The sequence below is a fragment of the Corapipo altera genome, unplaced genomic scaffold (assembly GCF_003945725.1).
Source record: "Corapipo altera isolate COAL_440 unplaced genomic scaffold, ASM394572v1 22b, whole genome shotgun sequence".
NCBI classification, from domain to species: domain Eukaryota; kingdom Metazoa; phylum Chordata; class Aves; order Passeriformes; family Pipridae; genus Corapipo; species Corapipo altera.
Window position 1 is genome coordinate 1,676,511 of NW_020884876.1, and position 20,307 is coordinate 1,696,817.

At 40.7% G+C, this 20,307-nt stretch overlaps 1 protein-coding gene and 1 long non-coding RNA gene across 8 annotated transcripts in view; one reads left to right on the top strand and one right to left on the bottom strand.

Moving 5' to 3' along the window:
* Positions 1 to 6,085: 6,085 nt before the first annotated feature.
* Positions 6,086 to 6,785, bottom strand: LOC113943754. Its single transcript, XR_003526433.1, has 2 exons — positions 6,678 to 6,785; positions 6,086 to 6,532 (listed from the first exon to the last, which is right to left on the bottom strand). It is a non-coding gene; the product is annotated as an uncharacterized LOC113943754 (long non-coding RNA).
* The window catches only part of DCUN1D4 (defective in cullin neddylation 1 domain containing 4), a 41,983-nt gene continuing 28,437 nt past the window's right edge, over positions 6,762 to 20,307 (top strand). For 3 of the 7 annotated variants that reach the window (XM_027635963.1, XM_027635959.1, XM_027635962.1), the window contains exons 1-3: positions 6,762 to 6,823; positions 16,209 to 16,279; positions 17,268 to 17,307. Coding sequence is in view for 2 of the 7 variants with exons in the window: in XM_027635956.1 (XP_027491757.1) it covers positions 7,058 to 7,082; positions 16,209 to 16,279; positions 17,268 to 17,307 (136 nt within the window). In the remaining 5 variants the exon portion in view is untranslated. Of the gene's footprint in view, positions 6,824 to 6,949; positions 7,083 to 7,297; positions 7,342 to 16,208; positions 16,280 to 17,267; positions 17,308 to 20,307 lie in introns of those variants that run through there. The other 4 variants (XM_027635960.1, XM_027635956.1, XM_027635957.1 and 1 more) reach the window with 4 other exon arrangements.

Genomic DNA, 20,307 nt, shown 5'->3' on the forward strand with positions numbered 1-20,307 from the left:
GTTTCTCCATTTAAGCAAGTACAGGATGTACTTTTACCTAGGATTTTTTGTTCTTTGGAGTCAGGTAATTGCTGTCACCACCAACCTTGTCGCTTTATTCTGGTCACCTATCATTTCGCTCCGTTGTTTTTAGGACTGTGTTTCTAAAACTGTTCACTGATCTTTGTGAAAGGAGAATATTTGGAAGGCATTTAAAAGTTGCAGTGGTTACGTATTCATCATCTGTGATGATATAACCAGCCATTATTGAACTAATTTCTCACCTACAGCTGCTGTGTTTGTCTTTACAAGCCCTCTGAACTTGTTCTCTCCGTGACTTTCCAGTAGGACAGGATAAATTAGGTTTTGGAGTGATGGGAGTGACTTTCTTGCACTTTCAGCAGTTCTCCTCTGCAAACACCAGTAGCCCTTGTCTCTCCCTCCTCCCAGCCTGCAGCAGCAGCTGACGCTGGCACCAACATTGCACAGTGGCTCTGAGTATTCTCACTTCTTTGCAGAATGCTCTCATACTGGCTCTGACACACATCCAGCCACAGTTTTGCCTTTCCATGGCCTGTAGAAAATATAACATTATCTTGCCACGTTACTTAACATTCTCCACAGGCTAACTGTGCGAATACCTTGTAATGTGAGCAGTTTATTAATGTGAAATGCAAGAAATTATACTCATATATATAAAAAGATTGAAACCCCCTTATTTTTTTAACAATTAAAATATAGAATAATTATTTTTCAAGAAGTCATATAGCAAAGCATGACTTGCATAACAGATCAGATTATATGTCATCTCTGTGTGTAATCTTTAAAGTCTATGAGCATACTTGGATGGATTTTCACAGGATTTAGAATGTTCACCCCATTTGAAAGGTTCATGTGGATAGTGACAAAATCTAAACTTTGAAAATTCTCCTCTTCTTCTGAGTCGCTTGTGCAATTTAATGTTGGTGTATCCATACCCTGTGTTACTTAATATCAAGAAACTATAGGCAAATACAATTAGTAGCAAGCATTTGTTGACATTTGCATTATTTTACCAGAATGGCTAAGAAAAACTATGACCACAAGCTGTTTGTTTACTGCTTCTCTTACTGTGATTAGAATTGGGAAGCTAAAACTAAACTTTATTTGTCCATAAATCTGCATGCTGACCTAATAGGTGTTATCTGACTGGTTTAGAAAAATGTGCAGTGTGTCTCTAATGAACAATCACTATGTTTCAAACTATGAAAGAAATGTGCTAGAACAGGTTGTGCTGCAGGGGTGTGTTACTAATCTTCCTGTTTGCTAATCATACTCCGTTCATCTCAGCTTTCATAAGATAGTATGTTACAAAAGAAAAACTTAGTGGATATCTTCATGCATTCAGAGATAGCATGAAAAGATCAAATGTATAAAATAGACATTATTTTCTATAAGTTTGAACTTTTTCTGGTGGTAAAAGGACTAGATTACATATCATGGCTGGGCTTTGTGAACGAAGATTTGGGAAGGGCTCTACCCACGTTTGTTGCAAGCGCGTTGGTGGCTGAAAAGGCCAATACGAGATAGGCACGTCCAGTTGCAAGATTACATATATCTGACTTCTAAATAATATGTATTCTATGTATATAAATACGTATTCTTATCTGTATAAACAATATGTACTCCTAATCTTATCCTTTGACATTCTGTGCAGGTCAATTAAGTTTCTAGGAATGTACAGAAAGAGACAGCAGTACATCATGAGCCTACCAGTGTGTATCTCAGAATAAAAAAGAAGGACTCTAGGTAACATGTGTAAGAGTAATTTCTGAGAGTAATTGTACTGTATTCTTCAGCAGGGTGAAGACTCAAGTTTTCTCTTACATATATATATATATTCCTGCTTTAGGGTCTTGGCTCAGGCATTTCTATGTGTATTGTAAGCTTACTTTGAGGAGCAGTGGCTTTGGTGTTGCCACAGAGCACTCCGAAGTCTGGGAGCTGCATTTCAAAATTCTTGGGCTAGGAAACACCTGAAATTATTATTTCCCATTTTCAAAAACATTGTCACAGCTACAAGCTGGGGGAAAGTTAGACACACCCTTTGGTTTTGAACTGGAGTTATGTTACTGTAACAAGTTGTTGCAGCTTAAGTGTGCAGGTAACCAGTTCCCACCTGTCTCCAAGAAACAGAACACTGTGAATGTTCAGAGTGCTCTGCTGACTATGGGGGAGCTTTTTGGCTCAGAGAGAGGTGCTGGTTGTTCTGATGCATCTCTAGAATTCAGGCTGAAATTCTAAGCTGTTGTTTTAAGCCTGGCTGTTTAGAGTTGCCTAATGATGAATGCAGACAAGTTAAAGTTTCAAACTGAAGTTGAAAAAGACCCTATAAATCAAATGTAGGGTTTTAAATATCGGCCATCGACAGCCCTAAAATGTTTTTTTCCTCATCTACGTAAAATGACATTTGTTTGCAGGGTGCTACAAAAGAACATTTGGGGCCAGAGTAGTATGTTTGAGGAGCAAGTGTAAGAGAACAGACCTTTTCACTTCAACGGGGAGCATGGTATGAGTCCATGGGACACTGCAATTAAAATGACCTGAACTGTTTAGTGAATAGTGGTTTGAAAAGCAGTTCAAATAATCTGCAGCTGCCACCTTCTGCCACTTGAGGTCCTCTTTTTTCCCTGATTAGTACTGCTCTGCTGAGACCATGCAGGAATATCTCAAATTTAGGTGTTTATTGAAACTCTGAGGCTGAAAAATCTTTTCAGAAGCATTACTTAAAGCTGTTTGTGTTGACTTGGGTATCAGTTACTTTTTCATATCCACAAATGATTTAGGACTGTGATAGTTGGGCTTCTTGTAGACAATTTGTTTATTTTCTTACAATGCCCTGTACTGTGTTTTCTTACTGCATTATCTGCTTTCTTAATGTTCAGCAGATTCTTCTTTGGTAATGTGTTTATTTTCAGTACAATTCCCTTTCCCCTCTGACTTTGAAAACACATGATGGCTTGTCATTCTGGTGCCTAAAATTAACGTTCAAGTTTGTTTCTAAGCAAAGCAATCAAGATGAACAAAGATATTTGAGAAATGCAGTGGTTTTAGCCTTTTGGAGTCTGATGTCCTTTGGAAATAGAGGAAAAGAGTTTCCTTTTGGAAAGTCTCAAAGATGCTTCTACATTATGTTTCTGATAGTGAAGAAGATAAAACTAAGTAAATGGTTCCTCTTTCTCTTGTTAGCCAGTATTTTTCACAGTCTACAGTAGTTTTGTGGGGTTTTTTGAATTGTGGTTGCCATTTTAGCTATCAATTTAAAAAAGCAACGCAAACATAAAAAAGTGAACAGTGACAGTCCTCTCAAAAAAAATTTTTTTTGAAGTTTTAAGTTTGATCTAACAGTGTGTAAACTGGCATTTACTGCCACTTTCCACTTCGTGGTTTGTTATTCATCTCCTGTATATTGATGGAAGCACATGCACATATGTGTGGTAAGCCAGATCAGGATATTCAGCTGACTGGGAAAACAAAAAAATGGACAAAAACAAAAGAGTTCAGCGTTTTCTTGTCTTGTTCTGGGATTTTTTGCTTTTTTGGGACACTGGGGACAGTCTTGCTCTTGGTATCTAGCTGTCCAAGTGGTTGCACTGTCACAAAAGAAAGAATGCCAGGAGGGCTAGGAACTGCTTAAACTGTCTCTGTCCATGTGGTAGTTCCACCCTGGCTGGATGCCAGGTACCCACTAAACATGCTCTATCACTCCCCTCTGCAACTGGAAAGAGGAGAAAAATTATAACAAAAGGCTTGTGGGTCAAGATAAGAACAGGGAGAGATCACTCACCAATTACTGTCATGAGCAAGACAGACTTGACTTGGGGAAATTAGTTGAATTTATTACCAACCAAAATCACAGCAGGATAATGAGAAATAAAACAAATCATAAAAGCACCTTCCTCTACCCCTCCCTTCTTCCTGGGCTTTGTTCCTGATTCTCTACCCCCTCCCGCCCAGCAGCTCAGGGAGTGGAGGTTACTCCATTGCATGTTTCTGCTGCTGCTTCCTCCTCAGACAAAGGAGTCCTTTCCCTGCTCCAACGTGGAGTCCTTCCCAGAAAAGACAGTCCTCCATGAAATTCTCCAGTGTGAGTTCATCCCACGGGCTGCAATTCTTCACAAGTTGCATGACCATGGGTGCCTTCCACGGGGTGCAGTCCTTCAGTAATGAGGTGCTCCTGTGTGGGTCCCCCATGGGGTCACAAGTCCTGCCAGCAAACCTGCTGTAGTGTGGGCTCCTCTCTCCACGAGTCCACAGGTCTCTGCCAGGACCTTGTTCCAGCACAGATTTCTCATGGTGTGACGGCCTCCTTTGGATGCATCCACCTACTTTGGCATGGATCTCCTACACAGGCTGCAGGTGGATCTCTCCACCCCAGTGGTCCTCTGTGGGCTGCAAGGGGCATAGTTGCCTCACCATGGCCTACACCACGGGCTGCAGGGGAATCTTAGCTCCAGTGCCTGAAGCACCTCCTCCCCCTCCTTCTACCCTCATCTTGGTGCCTGCAGAGCTGTTCCTCTCACATATTATCACTACTCTCTTCTCTGATAGTAATTACTTCCATGCAGTGACTCTTTTTTTTTTCCTTCTTAAATACATTATCCCAGAGACATTACTACCATTGCTGATGGGCTCAGTCTTGGCCAGTGGTGGGTCCATCCTGGAGATGGCTGGCACTGGCTCTGTTGAGCATGGGGGAAGCTCCTGGCAGCTTCTCACAGAAGCCACTCCTGGAGCCCCTGCTGTACCAGAACCTTGCCAAGCAACCCAATAAAATGCTTGATCAGCCATGACTTGATTGATCTGCTCTCTGTAAAATGAAGTATTTCCGCATAATGGAAACTCAGGCTTCAGAAAGAAAATACAGCCTGATTTTGTAACATCTGCCAGCCTGGGGATGCGCATAGTGGTAACAAAGGGGATTATTTATACCTCTTTGAGGTTGGAATGAAGGTGCATGTTGAAATGGGCCTTGTTCTCACAGGGCAGCCTTTTCTGCTGAAGCATACATCCCCTGTAGCAGGCAGAAGCAGAAAACAAAGTCTCTTTTGTGTTTCCCTATGGGTTTCTTTGCAGATCGAATTTTTAAGAATCAGAGATTATACTTGTGTATTGAAGTATTCAAAAATATATTGAATTTTTGCTTGGCAAACCTAATTGCCTTACATTTAAGAATAAAAGTTGTTACAGAAGCTGTAGTCTAAGGAAATATCTTTAAAGCCAAGTAGTATTTTTCATTTTAGACTAAAATAAATGGGTGAAAAAATACAAACCTTTCTGCCTTCAGACACAACCAAATAGGGTTTTTCTGTACCACTTTTCTTTAGATCTGTATCAATTTACAACTCTGCAAGGCATGGAAGAAGATTTCTTTTTGAATATTTTTTATTCTGAACTAGAAGCCTATGTGCTTTTTTATGGTCAATGTGAACAAACGGGCATCCCTAAAGGGATTGTTGCTCTGAATCCAGAATTAGATCAGATGAATTGCAACTCAGTGGTGCCCCTATTGGGTATAAGAGCTTGGGATGACATGCATAGATGTGAATGTCTGGCATGTGGGATGTTAGAACTACCCAAGAAGTGAAACCTTGCTCCCACTGCTTTATTATTTTTGTAGAGGTGGTAGTGTAAAATTGTTAAGATAAAGAAAAGATGGTGCAAGTTGGAAAGTAATTGAGATACAGGCAGGAAGTTCTACAGAAATCATTTTAAGGAGCTAGTGAACAAGTAAGAACTTCAGATAAGGGTGTCTTTTATCGCTCTGATGTGGTTTTTAGTATATAGCTTTCAAAGAGAAGATTCATTTCCTTATGGACTCCATTCTCTTCTCGGTAAAACAGACAGTTGAAAACATAAGATGTGGCTCAGCAAAATAAATTGTCTGCACTTGTTCATTCTGACTGGTTCACTGAATAAGACAAAGCTCATAAAAAAAAAAAACAAACACAAACCCAACACCCCCCCTCCCCCAACAACCAAAAAGGCCTGTGATCACTAAATTCAGGACTGCATGCTAATGCACTGCTCCAAAGGGCCAATTACCTTAAACCTGACACTACTGCAGTTTTGTAGTCCTTGATTTTATTTTAACTTAACCTCTTAGAGGAAAGGTGTTTTGTTTTTTTTTTCATGGCTAAGTTCTGCCTTAATAATCCTCCACTGTGCACAGATGCTGCTCTAGCAGTCTCTTCTCAGCGAGTGCCAGGGACGGCGTTTATCCCTGAAAAGACGCAGGATGCTGAGCTCGCATGCTAAGCAGTAATGACCTGCAGGGCGTCTTTCTATATTCCTCCTCCGGCTCCGTAGCGGCGAGATCCTTGTGCGAGGAGCGGGGAAAGGAGGGTGGCTCCATGCGCTAGATTCGTAGGACCGGGAACAGCACCTCGGGGCAGCGAGCCAGTCCCATCGTCCCACACGGAGCAGCTTTTGGCCGCAGGTCTCCCCGCTGCTGCTCGAGCAGTGTGACGCTTATGTGCGTTCGGCTGCTATCGGCAGCCTGCCATTTTTTCTCCTTAGGAAGAGCGAGATGGGAGAAATCAGGAAATGCCTCTAAGTCAGGGGGTGCTGAGCGCATCCCGCAGCGGCATCAGCAGCCAGAGCAGCCGCCCAGCCCGGCCCGGCCCTCCCGCCCCGGGCCCGCCCCCTGACCCGCTCACCCAATCGTGTCAGGGCGTGGGCGCGGCCCTTGGCCCCTGCAGCCAATCAGAGCCGCGGGTGACACAAAGTGGTGCACTTTGCACGCGCTTTAAAGACCGGGAAAAACTGGCAGCGGCAGCGCCCAATCAGAGTGGAGGGAGGCGGGGTGAGCGCAGCCTGGAGCCCAATGGGAGGGAGGGAGGGCGGTGCGCAGAGGGCCCGGGGAGAGTGGCAGGAACCTGGCCCAATAGGAGGGCGGGATGCGCGGCCTCTCCCGGCAACGCGGACCAATGGGCGCGGGCGGGGGGCGGGGCGACGGCGTCCGTCCCGGGCTCTGGATCGGGAGCGGGGCAGGAGCGGAGCCGGGCCGGGCCGGCAGCGTGTGCAGCGCCGCTCGAAAATGCACTCGGATGCCGCCGCTGTCAGTGAGTAGCGCCGGAGCTGCGCCCGCCGCCCGCAACCCGCGCCGCCCGCACGGCCAGAAAAACCACCCGGCGTGGGGCGGCTGCTGTTGCCCCTGACCCGCGAGATTCGGCCGAACGCGCCGCCGGGGCTCCCGGTGCCGGGGGAGGGCTCGGGCCCGCCGGTGCGGGGCCGGCGCGGAGGGGGCGATGTGTGTACGCCTGGCTAGGGGGGCCCCGCGGGGTGGCCCTCGGCGCAACCCCCGGGGAGCGGGGGCTGACCGTGCGGGGGCGGGGACGGGTGGGGGGAGCCGCACCGGGGAGGGCTGGGGTCGCTCAGGGGGTGTGACGCAGTTTGCCCGACCCGCCTGGCGAGGGGGTGAGGCCGCGGCCGGCCCTCGTGGCGGGCCGCGAGGGAGCTGGGACTGCCGCTGGGAGGGTGTGCTCGAGCCGTGGAGCTGCGTCTGCGGGGGGAGGCGGGCAGGGGTGAATGCCGCAGGTCGCGCCGGGCCGGTGCGGGAGAGCCGCGCTGTGCGGGGACGGGGCCGCGGCGCATGGCGGGAGCTGGAGTCCCTGCGCCGCGGCCCCGCGCGGCGGGAGGCGGGGAGCGGACTACAACTCCCGGCGGGCTGTGCGGCGGCGCCCGCTCTTCCGTGCCGCGCGGCCCCCCCGACCGGAGCTGCCCCTCCCGCCCCGCGGGGAGAGCGGGGGGCGCGGGGGAGCGGAGCGGAGCTCGGGCTTTGTGTCCGCAGCGGTGCTTCTGGCGCTGCGCTCAGAGCCCCGGGACCGCGTGCTGCCTGGCACACCTGTGTGGTTGTGGGGTGACCGGGGTTCGGGAATAGGCTTCCTACCTGTCCGCCAGAGAGACGGGGTTGGCATCCCCCGCGCAAAGCTGTCCCGGCACAACCATGCTCCTGTGAAATCTCCCAGGGACGCGTTCTCGGCTCTGCAGGGAGTTGCAGCTCTGAGATGCTTTATTACCGTAGAACCTGCTCGTGAAGATAATGAAAACTGAAGCTTTGATCATATGTTAATAAGTGATGGCCTGACTTTTGGACAAAGTCTTGAAAGCAGTTATGGAAAGAAATGCTGCATAAGGCCTGGATTTTCTTGAATCCTTCCATGTCTCTCAAAATGAGATTGGCTAGGCAGCCTGGTATAGCCTCTAACTCGTAAGGTTATATAAATTTCTTCAGTGGTTCTGGTTTATTTTACCTTTATATTTGGAGATCGTGATATGTTGATGGTTAAGTCTGCCATTAAGGCACAAATAACTGCCTCATGTTGGAAATGGAAGGATAATGATTCTAGAAAATGCCTTCTGCTCAATGTTTTTTGTCATGTGTCCTGTCCAAAAAAAAATGGAGGTCCTCATTATACACATATAAGGTACAGTTGCAAATATTCCAGTGCTCCCTCATGTAGGATGTTAATACTAAGTAGTGATTTTGAAAGTTTTTTAATTTTAACTTGTCTTCAGGAAATAGGAAGAGTACTGTTTCTCAGCCTTCAGCTGTTATTGGCTTCTCATTAAAAATGTGCCTTGGAATGATTGAATCTTACATCTCAGTACTTTTTTTTTGGCAGTTCATGGGCTTGTGCATGTGTTATTTTAAATAAGAATGTTTTCCTAGATTAGCTGACTTTGTTGTCTGTAGCATCATAGTGGTTGTTTTTTTTCCTCACTGATTTAAATGCTTGAAGCAAGGAGTGTTCATAGCATATCTTTACAGAAGCTGGATCTTGACCGAACATTTATTTTGAGCCACCTTTTTGATCCTTCTTAGATTCTTATGTGTTCTTGTGATATAAACTCCCTCAATACATTTTTGCTCAGTGTCAGTTTTACTTTCTGAATCTGAATACACACCTTTCACATTATATGAGGTACATCCACTTTCAGTTTTCCCCATTGAAAGTGTTTGCTTAGAAGTTTTTGCAGCTGCAATAACTGTAATTGGAAATGTCTTGTCTGTACAAGGTCATGCAGTAAGTTGAGTCAGGCAGGTAAACAGTCTTCTTACTGCTTCTCTTCATTCTGTTGTATTGGGGTAAGATCTCATTTGTGTAATTGCAGCACGTCATTTAAATTTATTTTAGTCCAAGTAATTTTTGTGCTGAATGTAAGTGAATTATTAATTCTGCATATTCTTTACTTCCCCTCCTCCCCCACTCGCTTTGCAGATACTGAAAACAAAGACTTTGGGCTATTTCAAAGCATTATTTCCTAATTTTGGTTGTGTCTTCAAGCAGAAGAAGAAAACTTGCTTAATTTTTCTGTCTGGTGCTTGCCAAAAAGCATAGCATGGGAAAGTACAGTACATCCAGGGAAGGTGTTCAACTCTTGTATCCAATTTAAGTATTAGAGCATCTAATAGTGTGGTTATTTCTTCTACAATAAGTAAAACTACTAACAAGGGCTTGAAGCAGAACCATTAATTTAAATGTGCCAGTATTTTGTCATACTGTCCAGTTAATTTGTTTTATTTAAAATCATAGGTCTGAGGTTAAACAGAATTTTTACTTTTGACTCATAAAGACATAGGAGCAACTACCAGTTTGTTCAGTAGATAGTTGTGTGTGTATATATATATATATATATATAGTTAGTTAGAGCTGTAAGGCTTTAGGTTGCCCCTGGGGAATTGACTGGTGTGACACACTTCATGCAGATGTGTGGCTGCACAGGCTGTGGGACTCCATGGGCTGCAGTTGCTTATTACTGCCCATTAGCTGTAGATTACTGCTTCCCTTTTCTGCTGGTCAAGTGGACTGTAGGAGCACTCTAGTCCACTTGGTGAGATGTACCGGGGTTAGCTCTTGCCAGTTTTACTTAAGTTGTCTAAACTGACAGGGTTGATTTTTTTTTTTTTTCTTTTTGCCTGAAGTGAGTTAGGGAATGTGCCCCTGGCCTGTGCTGCTGGCAGAGCTGTGGGGTCAGGAACTTTTGGCAGAAAGAAGCAAGCAGCTGGAGCAATAATGGTTTTGACTGGCATAGCTGTTTCTAGGCTGTTGCAGATCCACCATGATGTGTACCAGATCTGCATGGTGCTGGGATACCCTTGTAGTGCGGGCTTGACTGGGTTGTCTTTCTGCTGAATTAGCTGGAGCACAAGATACAAAGTTTTTATTAGCTTTATGGCCTTTGTAGGATGTCAGATGACATCTGGCTTGAAGTTAGGAGCAGTGCTCTCAAACAACTCTCAGGCAGCCGGTGATGCAAAACAAGCTCACTGACTTTTTTGAATTAATCTTGTGGTGGAGTAGGAGTTAGACTGGATGAACACTTTTTGTCAACAGAAGCAGATCTTTTGCACCAGAAATACACTTAGTGTTAGGTCTTTGATGTATAGAACAAAACACCCAACCAAAACCATCCCCTACAAAGCAAACCCTAACCTCCCCATGAAATGCAGGGTACTTTAATCTATGTGTTAGTATAGGATTGTTAGCCTGGCTCTTATTTGTTCGGTTAATTTAAGGTAAATGGAAATGTATTCAAGCTAAACTGACAGTTACACAACTTTTACACTACTTAAATTACTCTAAAATTCTCAATGAACTCTAAACTATGGTAGCTCTATTTGCAAACAAGCCTTCAGAATAGGGTATTTTAAAAATACATTGGTAGAATAAGGATTTGTTCCTATGGGGGAAAAAAGAATTATGCTTTTTTTCCTATATATGTAGCATGCAGAGATCTTAAAATATTTTGTTGCAGTGAGTAAGTCATTCTATGTGGTAATACCAAATGTTAGAGTTGAGTGTGAGTGTTTACCTTAAAATAAGTGATTTTTAGTGTGTTTGGTAATTTCAACCATATTTTGTTGCTTGGGTTGGGTTTTCTGTAGAGTTTTTTTTTAATTTTTTTAATAGTTTAAGTCGCTGTGTGTTTTGTTTCAGAACATTTTAGGCTTTGGGATTAGGCATTTAGGTGTTGGGAAAATGTACACAAATTTGCAACTGTGGGTTTGGATACAACTGGTGTCAGCAGTAGCTCTGAGACTGGTGCAGCTCTGAGTGCACGTGGGCAGGAGGAACATCCTGTAGCAACATGTGTTTAGCTTTAATGGCTAGGTCCTGTTGCTCTTCAAGATAGGTTGGATTGTCCCATTTAATTGGATGTACTTACTTTCCAAGCTGGAATTCACTTCTGTTTCCCTTACTTTCTGAATCATGCCCTTTAAGGGGCACCAAATCATGGGAGACCCTACTTTTCAAGCCTTTTCTTCTCTTCCTTCCCTTACCTGAATGCTTGCTGACAGGGCCAGGAGGTCTCTTTTACAGGCTGCCTCTGCTGTAGGGTGTCACTGCCTGCACAGATACAGCTACAGACACATTGGAAATGGATTCTTAATCCTGTCTTTGACAGGATTGCAGTCAGCTCCTGTCTTCTCTGTACTGCAGTCTGGGATTCTCAGTTTTTAGGTGTATTGTGATGTTTTTGTGGTAATAGGACCGACATACATTTTTCCTTTGCTTTCTGCATTTAGTAATGAATACAGAAATTTTGCTTCCTGAACATAAGTGTTGAAGGCTTTTACCAAATATAGGTTTCAGACCTGAACTCCTAAGTTGATTATTTGATTAATAATTAATCAATATAAATTGTCTTGCTCTTTGGATAATTCTGTAAGCAGACTACTGAACATGAAATGGTGTATTTCTTAGAAGATTAAATGATTCTTTTTTGAATAAGTAAAATTTATTTAAAGCTAACTAAGACAACAGTACTACTACAAGTTTTTTCCAGTTCTATTATTTGAAACCAAGGGAAGCAATTAAATATAAGTAAAGCATGATCATCGCATTTTAATTTTTAGGAATGACTCTTCCTGGTATGTGTTTTCTGTCTAATTTTTTTCTGAGAATGTTACAATAATCTTAGCAGTAATAAGAATTACTATTCTATTAATACTTCTGTTACCTCTATACCTCAATTTTAATATTGTATTTATTATTGTATCTATAGCATTTATGTGTTGTTTTTTTTGTTTTTTCATTGAGAGAGTATAGGATGTTTTTTCTCTAGTTTGTTATGAAAGCAAACCCGGTTAGCTGTTGTTTCTTTCACCTCCCGGTAACTTTCAGATCCATAGTTTAGACCTTAATCTATAAGTTTAAAAATTATTTTAAAGCTGTTTTCTTTTTACTTTTAAAGTGTATATGATTATGACTATTTGACTAACCCAGCCTTTAACACTTAACGTTAAGTGTTTATGGCAAACTGCATGCAAGATTTAAATTCCACGAAACCAGATTGGCTCTGGCATTTCTTTTCTTTTCTGGATTTGCAATGATTTTATTCTAAGTGTGTGTTTTGGTTTTTTTTGTTTGTTTTTTTTTTTTAAGCTATTACATTCTGAATTATTGCAAAGTATTTAATACCATTTGGAATTTAATCAACAAAATACATGCACTTGTTTGACATGTACCTCTTAAAGTCGTAGCAAACGTTCCAGCACATCTTCCTTCCGTATTCACGAAGCAAACAGGTTTCCTTCTTCTGATCTGAGATCAGTTAACTGTGTGGTACTTTAGAATTATAGAATGGCTGGAGTTAAAAGAGACCTTAAAAGATAATCTAGTTCCAATCCCCCTACAATGGAGAAGGGACACCTTCCACCAGACCAGATTGCTCAAAGCCCCATCCAACCTGGCCCTGAACACTTCCAGGGATGGGGCATCCACAGCTCTGGACAACCTGTTCCAGTGCCAAGCTGCCCTCACAGGAAAGAACTTTTCCCTAATATCTAATCTAAACCTACTCTCAGTTTGAAGCCATTGCCCCTTTTCCTGTCACTACGTGCTCTTTTGAAAAGTCCCTCTCCGGATTTCCTGTAAGTCCCCTTAAAGTACTGGAAGGCTGCTGTAAGATCTCCCTAGAGCCTTCTGTTCTCCAGGCTGAACAGCTCCAGCTGTCAGCCTGTCCTAGGAGGTATTCCTAGGAGAGGTATACCATCCCTCCAGCCGTCTTCATGGCCCTTCTCTGGACTTGCTTCAACAGGTCCATGTCTTTCCTATGCTGAGGATCCCAGAGCTGGATGTAGTTTCTCTAGGAAAAAAAATTAAAGTATTTTCAGACTGTTTCATGTGCTTTGAAACTCTTGTATTCAGGTGAAAAATAGCTTCGTACATCATGGTTTTCTCCATGTAGAACTGGTGAATGTGGAGCTTCATGTGATGTATCCCTCCTCTCACAGTGGGCTTGGATGGACAGTTGGATTGGTCTGACACATTGCTGCTGCCACAGGAAACTATTTTGCTCCCAGTTCAGGAGACCTTTCCTGTTCTTTACTTTAACTCTTGCTCTGACTTACCTAGTGTTTCAGCTCTTTTGTGACCTGTTTCAAAACATGGGGCTGACAGGGTTTTTTTGTTTATTTTGTTGATATGATTCCAAGGGTAGTGGGCTGACCAAGGGCGTCAGGCAGGGACAACGTGGAAGCTGCATAAGTGTGTATGGAAGTTTTTTCCGGAGGTGGAGGGGAGGGAGTGTGTTCCTGAAGCATCCAGTTGCAACCAGCTGTGGAATCACTTGCTTGCCATGTTGACCATTGTTGACCATTGTCCCTCTGCTAATTTCCAAGATAGTGTTATTTGAACATGGGAGGTATTATTTTTTGGATTCTGTTTTTCCAAAAAAAATTTTTTTTACAAAATAGGCCTTTTCACAGTGGCATAAGATACTTTGTGTATCTTCCTTGAATATACATAAAGCAAACACTGACCAGTTCAGAGGATGACCTGGACTGTAATTTAACTTCCCTAATTTAATGGGTGCTGCTTGTATTTACTTTTATAACTGTAAAAGAAACCTGTTTTCAATTTTAGATAATATCTACACTTCACAAGCTTCCCCTGTGGAAGAGAGAAAACTTTGGACTCTGGTCCTCTGTATTAATACCGTGTATAGTGTGATGTTCGTTGTATAAGAATGGTAAAATATAATTATGTAACCCTCCTAAGTCCATCATAATTATGTAACCTATTTTGGAAGCAGCAGCTTAAAATTGTAAGTATATTTCCAGTGGATGTGTGAAACACACTGACATGAATTATGTGTTTTGAAGTGCCTAGGAATGTTTTGTTTCAAAGGTGATACCTAATATACATAGTCCTAATTTTAAAATATTTTTTCTGTTGTTTTTAAGAGTGCTATCTAGAATTATTCTTAATATTAGGTTAGAATAAATAAATAAAATATTTGCTCAGTGTTCTTGCCTTGTTACCTCCAGATATAACTGGTTTCTCTGAATGCTCATGTTCTTTGTAGATTTTAGGCTGAACGACAAGGGAAACTTTAAAATTCATGTTCACGAAAGCTTAGTCTGGTATGATAGTTAACAAAACAAATCTTATCTTTTAGTCTTGCCCTCCTGAGAATGGCTTTTATGTTCCCTCTTTGTCCTTCCCCCCCCCTTTTTTTTCTCATTGCTTTATGTTGAATTGAAACTTGGACTAAAAAACTCAGGGTTGTTTTTTTGCACAATGGTTCTGCTTAGTATTGTTTGACTAGCAAAAAAGGAACTTTATTGAGCACTTAATGCAGGAAAAATTCTAGCACCGTGTTCAAGGTTCAAGGTCTTCCTATTTTATCTGAGTAAGAAGGTCTGGATTGTCTTTGACTTCATATAGATAAGTATAGCTAAAGTTGGAAATTCCATCTTTGGTACTTCTGACTTAGAGCAGTTGTATTGCTGTGGTGGTGGATTGCGGACAACATGTTAAGAAATAGGTAGCAGTTAATAAAAGGATACTCTAGCTAACATAATGAATGAAATATATGATTCCTAAAAGTATCTTTTGAATTTTTTTTTTTAATTCATCATGAAAAGAGAATTCCATAGTGATGTGTGTGACAAGTACATGTGCAGCAGCCAGTTCCTTCAGTTTCCCTTGACAACTTCATAGCAATGTGGTTCACTGATTTGGCAGTCTGATATTTAGTGAAGACTCTTGTTTATCTGGGTTTTCTTAAGTGTATTTTGAGAGTATTCCTTTAAAATACTCTGGATGGAAATGTGGGAATTACGTCTTTGACCTTTCTTGCATCTTGCATCAGCTGCTGGGCAAAGCCAAATTAAATGTCTCACAGTAGAAATACTTTAATGCATTAACTAGGTGATGACACTAGGCACATAAAATTTTTCACATAAAGAAGAAGTTGGCTTGAAATACTTTGCTAGTCATATAGTACAGGTCTGTAATTAGAATGTTTTTGTGCCTCAGTTCTAGCGGGTAGCTAATTTACTTTTAGTTTAAATGGAAACATTGTATAGTAGTTGGCTGTCTTTAATCCCTGTCAGCTGGTTTGTGTCCAGCTCCTGAGATTCTTGCTGGTTTGCCTGCTCTCTGGTTGGATCACAGCTGATCTTTTGTAAATTATTTATTTTCCAGTTTTGTCCTTGACACACTTCTAGCAAAAATAGGAAGATCAAAAGAATATAGAAAAATTAGTTTGTCTCTCTTTTGCAACTGAAGCAAACTCAAGTGTTTTATATTTGGAACATGGAAACAAAGTTAACATCTATGCTACAGCTTCTTTCATGAGTCAGAATATTTCATTTTCAGTTTTGTTGGTGCTTGTCTTAACAGCTGCTGCACTGTGACCTTTGTTTGGTTATACAAAAACCATGTTTCAACTGTGTAAGTGTATTCTAGTCACTTAGTTTTGCAAGGAAATAAGTATAAAGGCAAGTACATGTGTATTAATAAAATAATCTTTCTTTTAGAACTATGATTTTTAGTAGTTATTTTAGAATGTTAAATGGGACTTAAGTTAGTTTTGGAATAGATGGAACAGAAGGGCTGGATAGCATGGACGTTATAATGATTCCCAATGTAAAGGAAAAAAAATTGTAAATTTTTTTTTTTAATTCAGCTACAGTGAGCTATAGTTGTTTTGTTGAGGGTCATTGTCATGATTTGAGACAAAAGAAAAATGCATATGTTAGATATCTTTTTGCAGATTTCTGTTTTTCTACTCAGTGTTGAAAATGTTGATGGTGAAAAAGTGTTGAGATGACTTTTATTTTATGGTTGTGTGATGATTTTATTAAATGACCAGAACATAAGAAGATCTTGGTTGCTACATTGGGAAACCAGAGAGTTTAAAAGGTTGTTTGTTCTTTCTTTTTTCCCCTCTAGATTTTCAGTTGAATTCTCATCTATCAACACTGGCAAATATTCACAAGATTTACCACACCCTCAATAGGCTGGTAATGACTTGCCATTTTCTCTTAGCAGAATAGCTAGGGCTTTAGTCCAGAATATTTTGTGATTGAAATCATTAAGTGATTACACTTTCAAAAATTATAATTGCCTTTTTGTATGAAAGGCTTTTGGTTTTGAATTGGTGAAGAGATAAGCATTATTAGTAAAAGGTGAAAGATTATACTCCAGGGGTCAGAGTGGAGTTTGAACACTGTCCACTGCAACACTGGATTTAGATGTTGCTTCCACACAAACAGCTTTCTTAGATATGTCAAATAATGGTAATCATCATAGTTATTGAGTTTCTTACAGTTCTTATGGAAAACATATTGAATGAGCAAGCTGTCCTCTTACACCCATGCAAAAAATGAAACAAGATTTTTTTGAAGAACAATCTTTTTTTGAAGATTTTTTTGAAGTGAAACAAGATTTTTTTGAATTTAGGCATTTTTTTATGGCTACATACTTCCATTTGTTATATTGCAACCATAGCTGGAAATGATTATACAGCTTCTGTGTGTACACTACAAATTTAGTGAAAAAGACGCTGCCTGCAAAAGGGAGTAACTTTTTTGCAAGATTTCAGTTGATTTTTAATCAGTTTTCTTTAGAACATGTATTTGTGTTTATCCTTAAGTAAAGCCATTTCTGTGGTCAGTGGTAAATTCAGTCTTTTTAATGCTGCATTTGTTGGTGGAATTGTTCTATACAACAGTGCAAAATTCCCCATCCAATGGATAGTTATTTGCACTCTTGAAACAGTTTGATTGGAAAAAAAAAAATTCAAATTAAAGATTATCCTTGAACTTTTTAGATAATTTTGCAAGAGTAACTTTTTAGATAAATCCAAGCTGAAAACACAAGACACTACAGTCTCAGGTGATGATCCTTAAGTAATTAAGATGAATATTAATATCAAGTCGAGGTTAAAAGCAGTACTGAAGAATGAAGGTCACCATCTTGTTTAACTGTATTGTTCCTGTTCTCTTGCAGAATCTGACAGAGGACGTTGGTCAAGACGATCACCAGACAGGTATTTATTAGGGATGTAGTAGAAATAGATTGAAACAACTGAAACACGTTTTGTCAACGAAGTCCCTCTAACATAACTGAACATTATATTTTAGAAAGCTAAAGGAGCTTTAGGAAACAAGTGCCAGGATTTCTTAAAGTTTTCTTTGAAATAGATGTTTATGCTTATAATTTGTCCAATTATGAAGGACTTGTACAGATTTCAGCAGTATCTGTCATTTTACTGTTTCTTAGTTTAGAAGACTTAATAAAAAATTTCTCTTACTCCTTGGACTCTCAACCCATTAGACTGGCAGAATACCCATGTTCTTACAGTGTTTTGACTCTTGAAAGAGCATTAGTGAGAACAGAGCAGAAGCATGACCTCTTGTGGCTGTTGTGATGCCTGTGACCAAGTTTAAATGCTGTGCTCCAAACAAACAACTTTTTTCTTGAGTGATTTTGATACAGCTTGTTCCTGTTCCTTGTGCAGATTATCAGTCAGTGCCTCAGGGCTAGCTATTTATTAGTCCAGAGCTGTTTTTTATTCAATAAAATGCCGTTGTTTTTCGAGGCCTTAATCTCGGGTGCCTAATACTAGCTTGCTGCCATTCTTGATTCATCAGCATTTGAGCTTTGTGATTTGATGTCTTGCAAGAGTTGTTACGTTCTTTTGTGCTCGTTACTTGTGAGCTGGCGCTTTTCCTTTATTTCTTTTTCTTCCTTCCTTTCTGTGTTTCAGGCATGATACCTGAGGAGGAAGGAAAATAACTTACTGGCTTCAAGCCCTGATCATTCAGCAGAACTGTTCTTTGAAACTGACCATATCTGTCCTACCATCTTGACTCAAAGCTTTTTGCTGTCCTGAGGGGCTGGCTATGTTTGCTGGTGTTACCTTGAGCCTCTAAGAAAATGGAGAGAGCTGTCAGCTCCTCCTGGAGATTTCTGGGACACACTCAGAAATCTAGCACACTCTCAGCCTAAAGCAATGAGTAGAGATGCATAGGACTGCAATCATTTGGGATCAGACAGAGCTCACTTAGGGATTATGTACCCTCCTCTATACTGTTGCAGGTGACTTTATTTCATAGTTGAACTCTTAGCCACAAAAGGCTTCTCTGCAATGTTTTCCTTCAGTGTGGTTAGGGATTTGGTACTTGAAATCAGTTGATCGTGTAAAAGAAAAACCTCTGCAAAAGAGGTTGTGGCAGGTGGTTCATCTCAGTCAGAGATTTTGGTGTCCATATTATAGAACTGGTACCCTCTCCCATCTCCTGATGGAGACTTGAAATTCTCCTCTTTGTGATCCAAGTGCTCAAACTAAGCACAGATGCATACTGATTTCATGTATGAAAATGCATTCTATAATCTTTTACTTTTGATCACAAAAATCTATTGTGAAGCACTGTCACTAATCAACCAATAGCATTGTCACTAATCAACCAATAAGTGTTGATGTACTTGAGGTATTTGGAATTTGTCTTATATCTTGCCTAGCACTTCTAGTATAAGAAATTAGTATTGGACCTCTCATTAACTCTATTAGGTGGTGCTTCAGGGTGTTACTGGCTTCGATGAACAGTTTTATACTGACACTGATGGTTATCTTATTGCCTGCATTTTGTTGTTTGAGTTAAGCTGTTTTAAAAGCTTAAGTGTGCCTACTGAATGAGTTGGGGCACAAAATCTCAGTAATCAGTGTAATTTTCTGCAATAGTTGTGAAAGAACCTTTCAAATCAGAAACAAATACGACATGAGAACCAAAAGTAGAGGTTGATAATGGCAGGTTCCTGCCTCGTCTTCAGATTTTATTTTTATTTCTTATGCTTCTACCCTGTTTTCTGTCTCCTTGTAGAAGGAGATGAAGCTTCAATGTTTGCATAAATTTCAGGCATGCTCAGTTGAAGCGTGTGCTTAATTTTCCTCGTATGAGGACAAGTACACATGCAAGGAACTATTTTGGCCTTTGTCAGTGTAGCACAGTGAAGTCTCCTGTTTCCGTTTTGTATTAGACTTGACACTTTCAGTATTAGACTGAAACATCTTACTTGGAGAGACTTACGTCAATCTTTAAGGAATTACTTTTGCAAATTGTTTGATTTCGATGTGCCTAAACTTTTGGAACTTAAGTTTTCCAGTGAGAAGTTGTCAAGACCTATTCATTTTGTTACACAATTTATAGAACTGCATAGATGCTTTGAATTTGAGATTCTGTGTCTAGAAGTCATTTGAAAGTCAGATTAATAACTGTTGCAAAAGATTTTTTTGAGTGTTGCCAAACCCATATAAAGATGATTTTTTTTTTTATAGTTTTAGATTATTTTTTTTAACACTCTGAATCTTTTGGACCAGGCTTTATTCTTAAAGATTACTATTTGTTTTCTGACATAATTTTCCTGGTTGTTTTGCCATTGTGGGCCTTGCTTTTGAGAAGACTTAATAAATATATATCTAAATTTGGTTGAGATTTCTAAAACTTATTTAAAAAAATCTGAGTTTTAAGTTAATATTTATAATTAGCTTTAAATGCATATTACATTTATTTCAAAGCAGTTGTTTCTGAGCTAACAATAAATGTATTGGGGATCTAAATCACATTAAACAAATTGTATCTTTTCTGAGTATTAACCAGATTTCCTATCTGGAACCAGGCCTTAAACATCTAAGAACTAGAGCGAAGTGGCAGTTTCAAAATTTCTTGAGTGATTTGAGAGCTAAGATGGACCTTACTTCAAAATTCCAGTCACCTATAATGATTGCAATCTCATGTGCTAGCGTTCAGTGTGCATATATATATATATATGAAAAATGAGGTAGACTTCAGGTGTGTCATGGGTCTTTTTATCTGTTTGTAGGTGTAAGAACAGCAGGCATTCAGATTCTGTAAACAATTTCTTTTTTTTTTTTAGTACGTATATGCATTAACTTGGAAAACTCTCTCAAATTTGAAATAATAATTCTTTTTATGTCATATCTACAAATCTAGCAATTTGTTAATAGCTTAAAGTTATGATTTGGTTA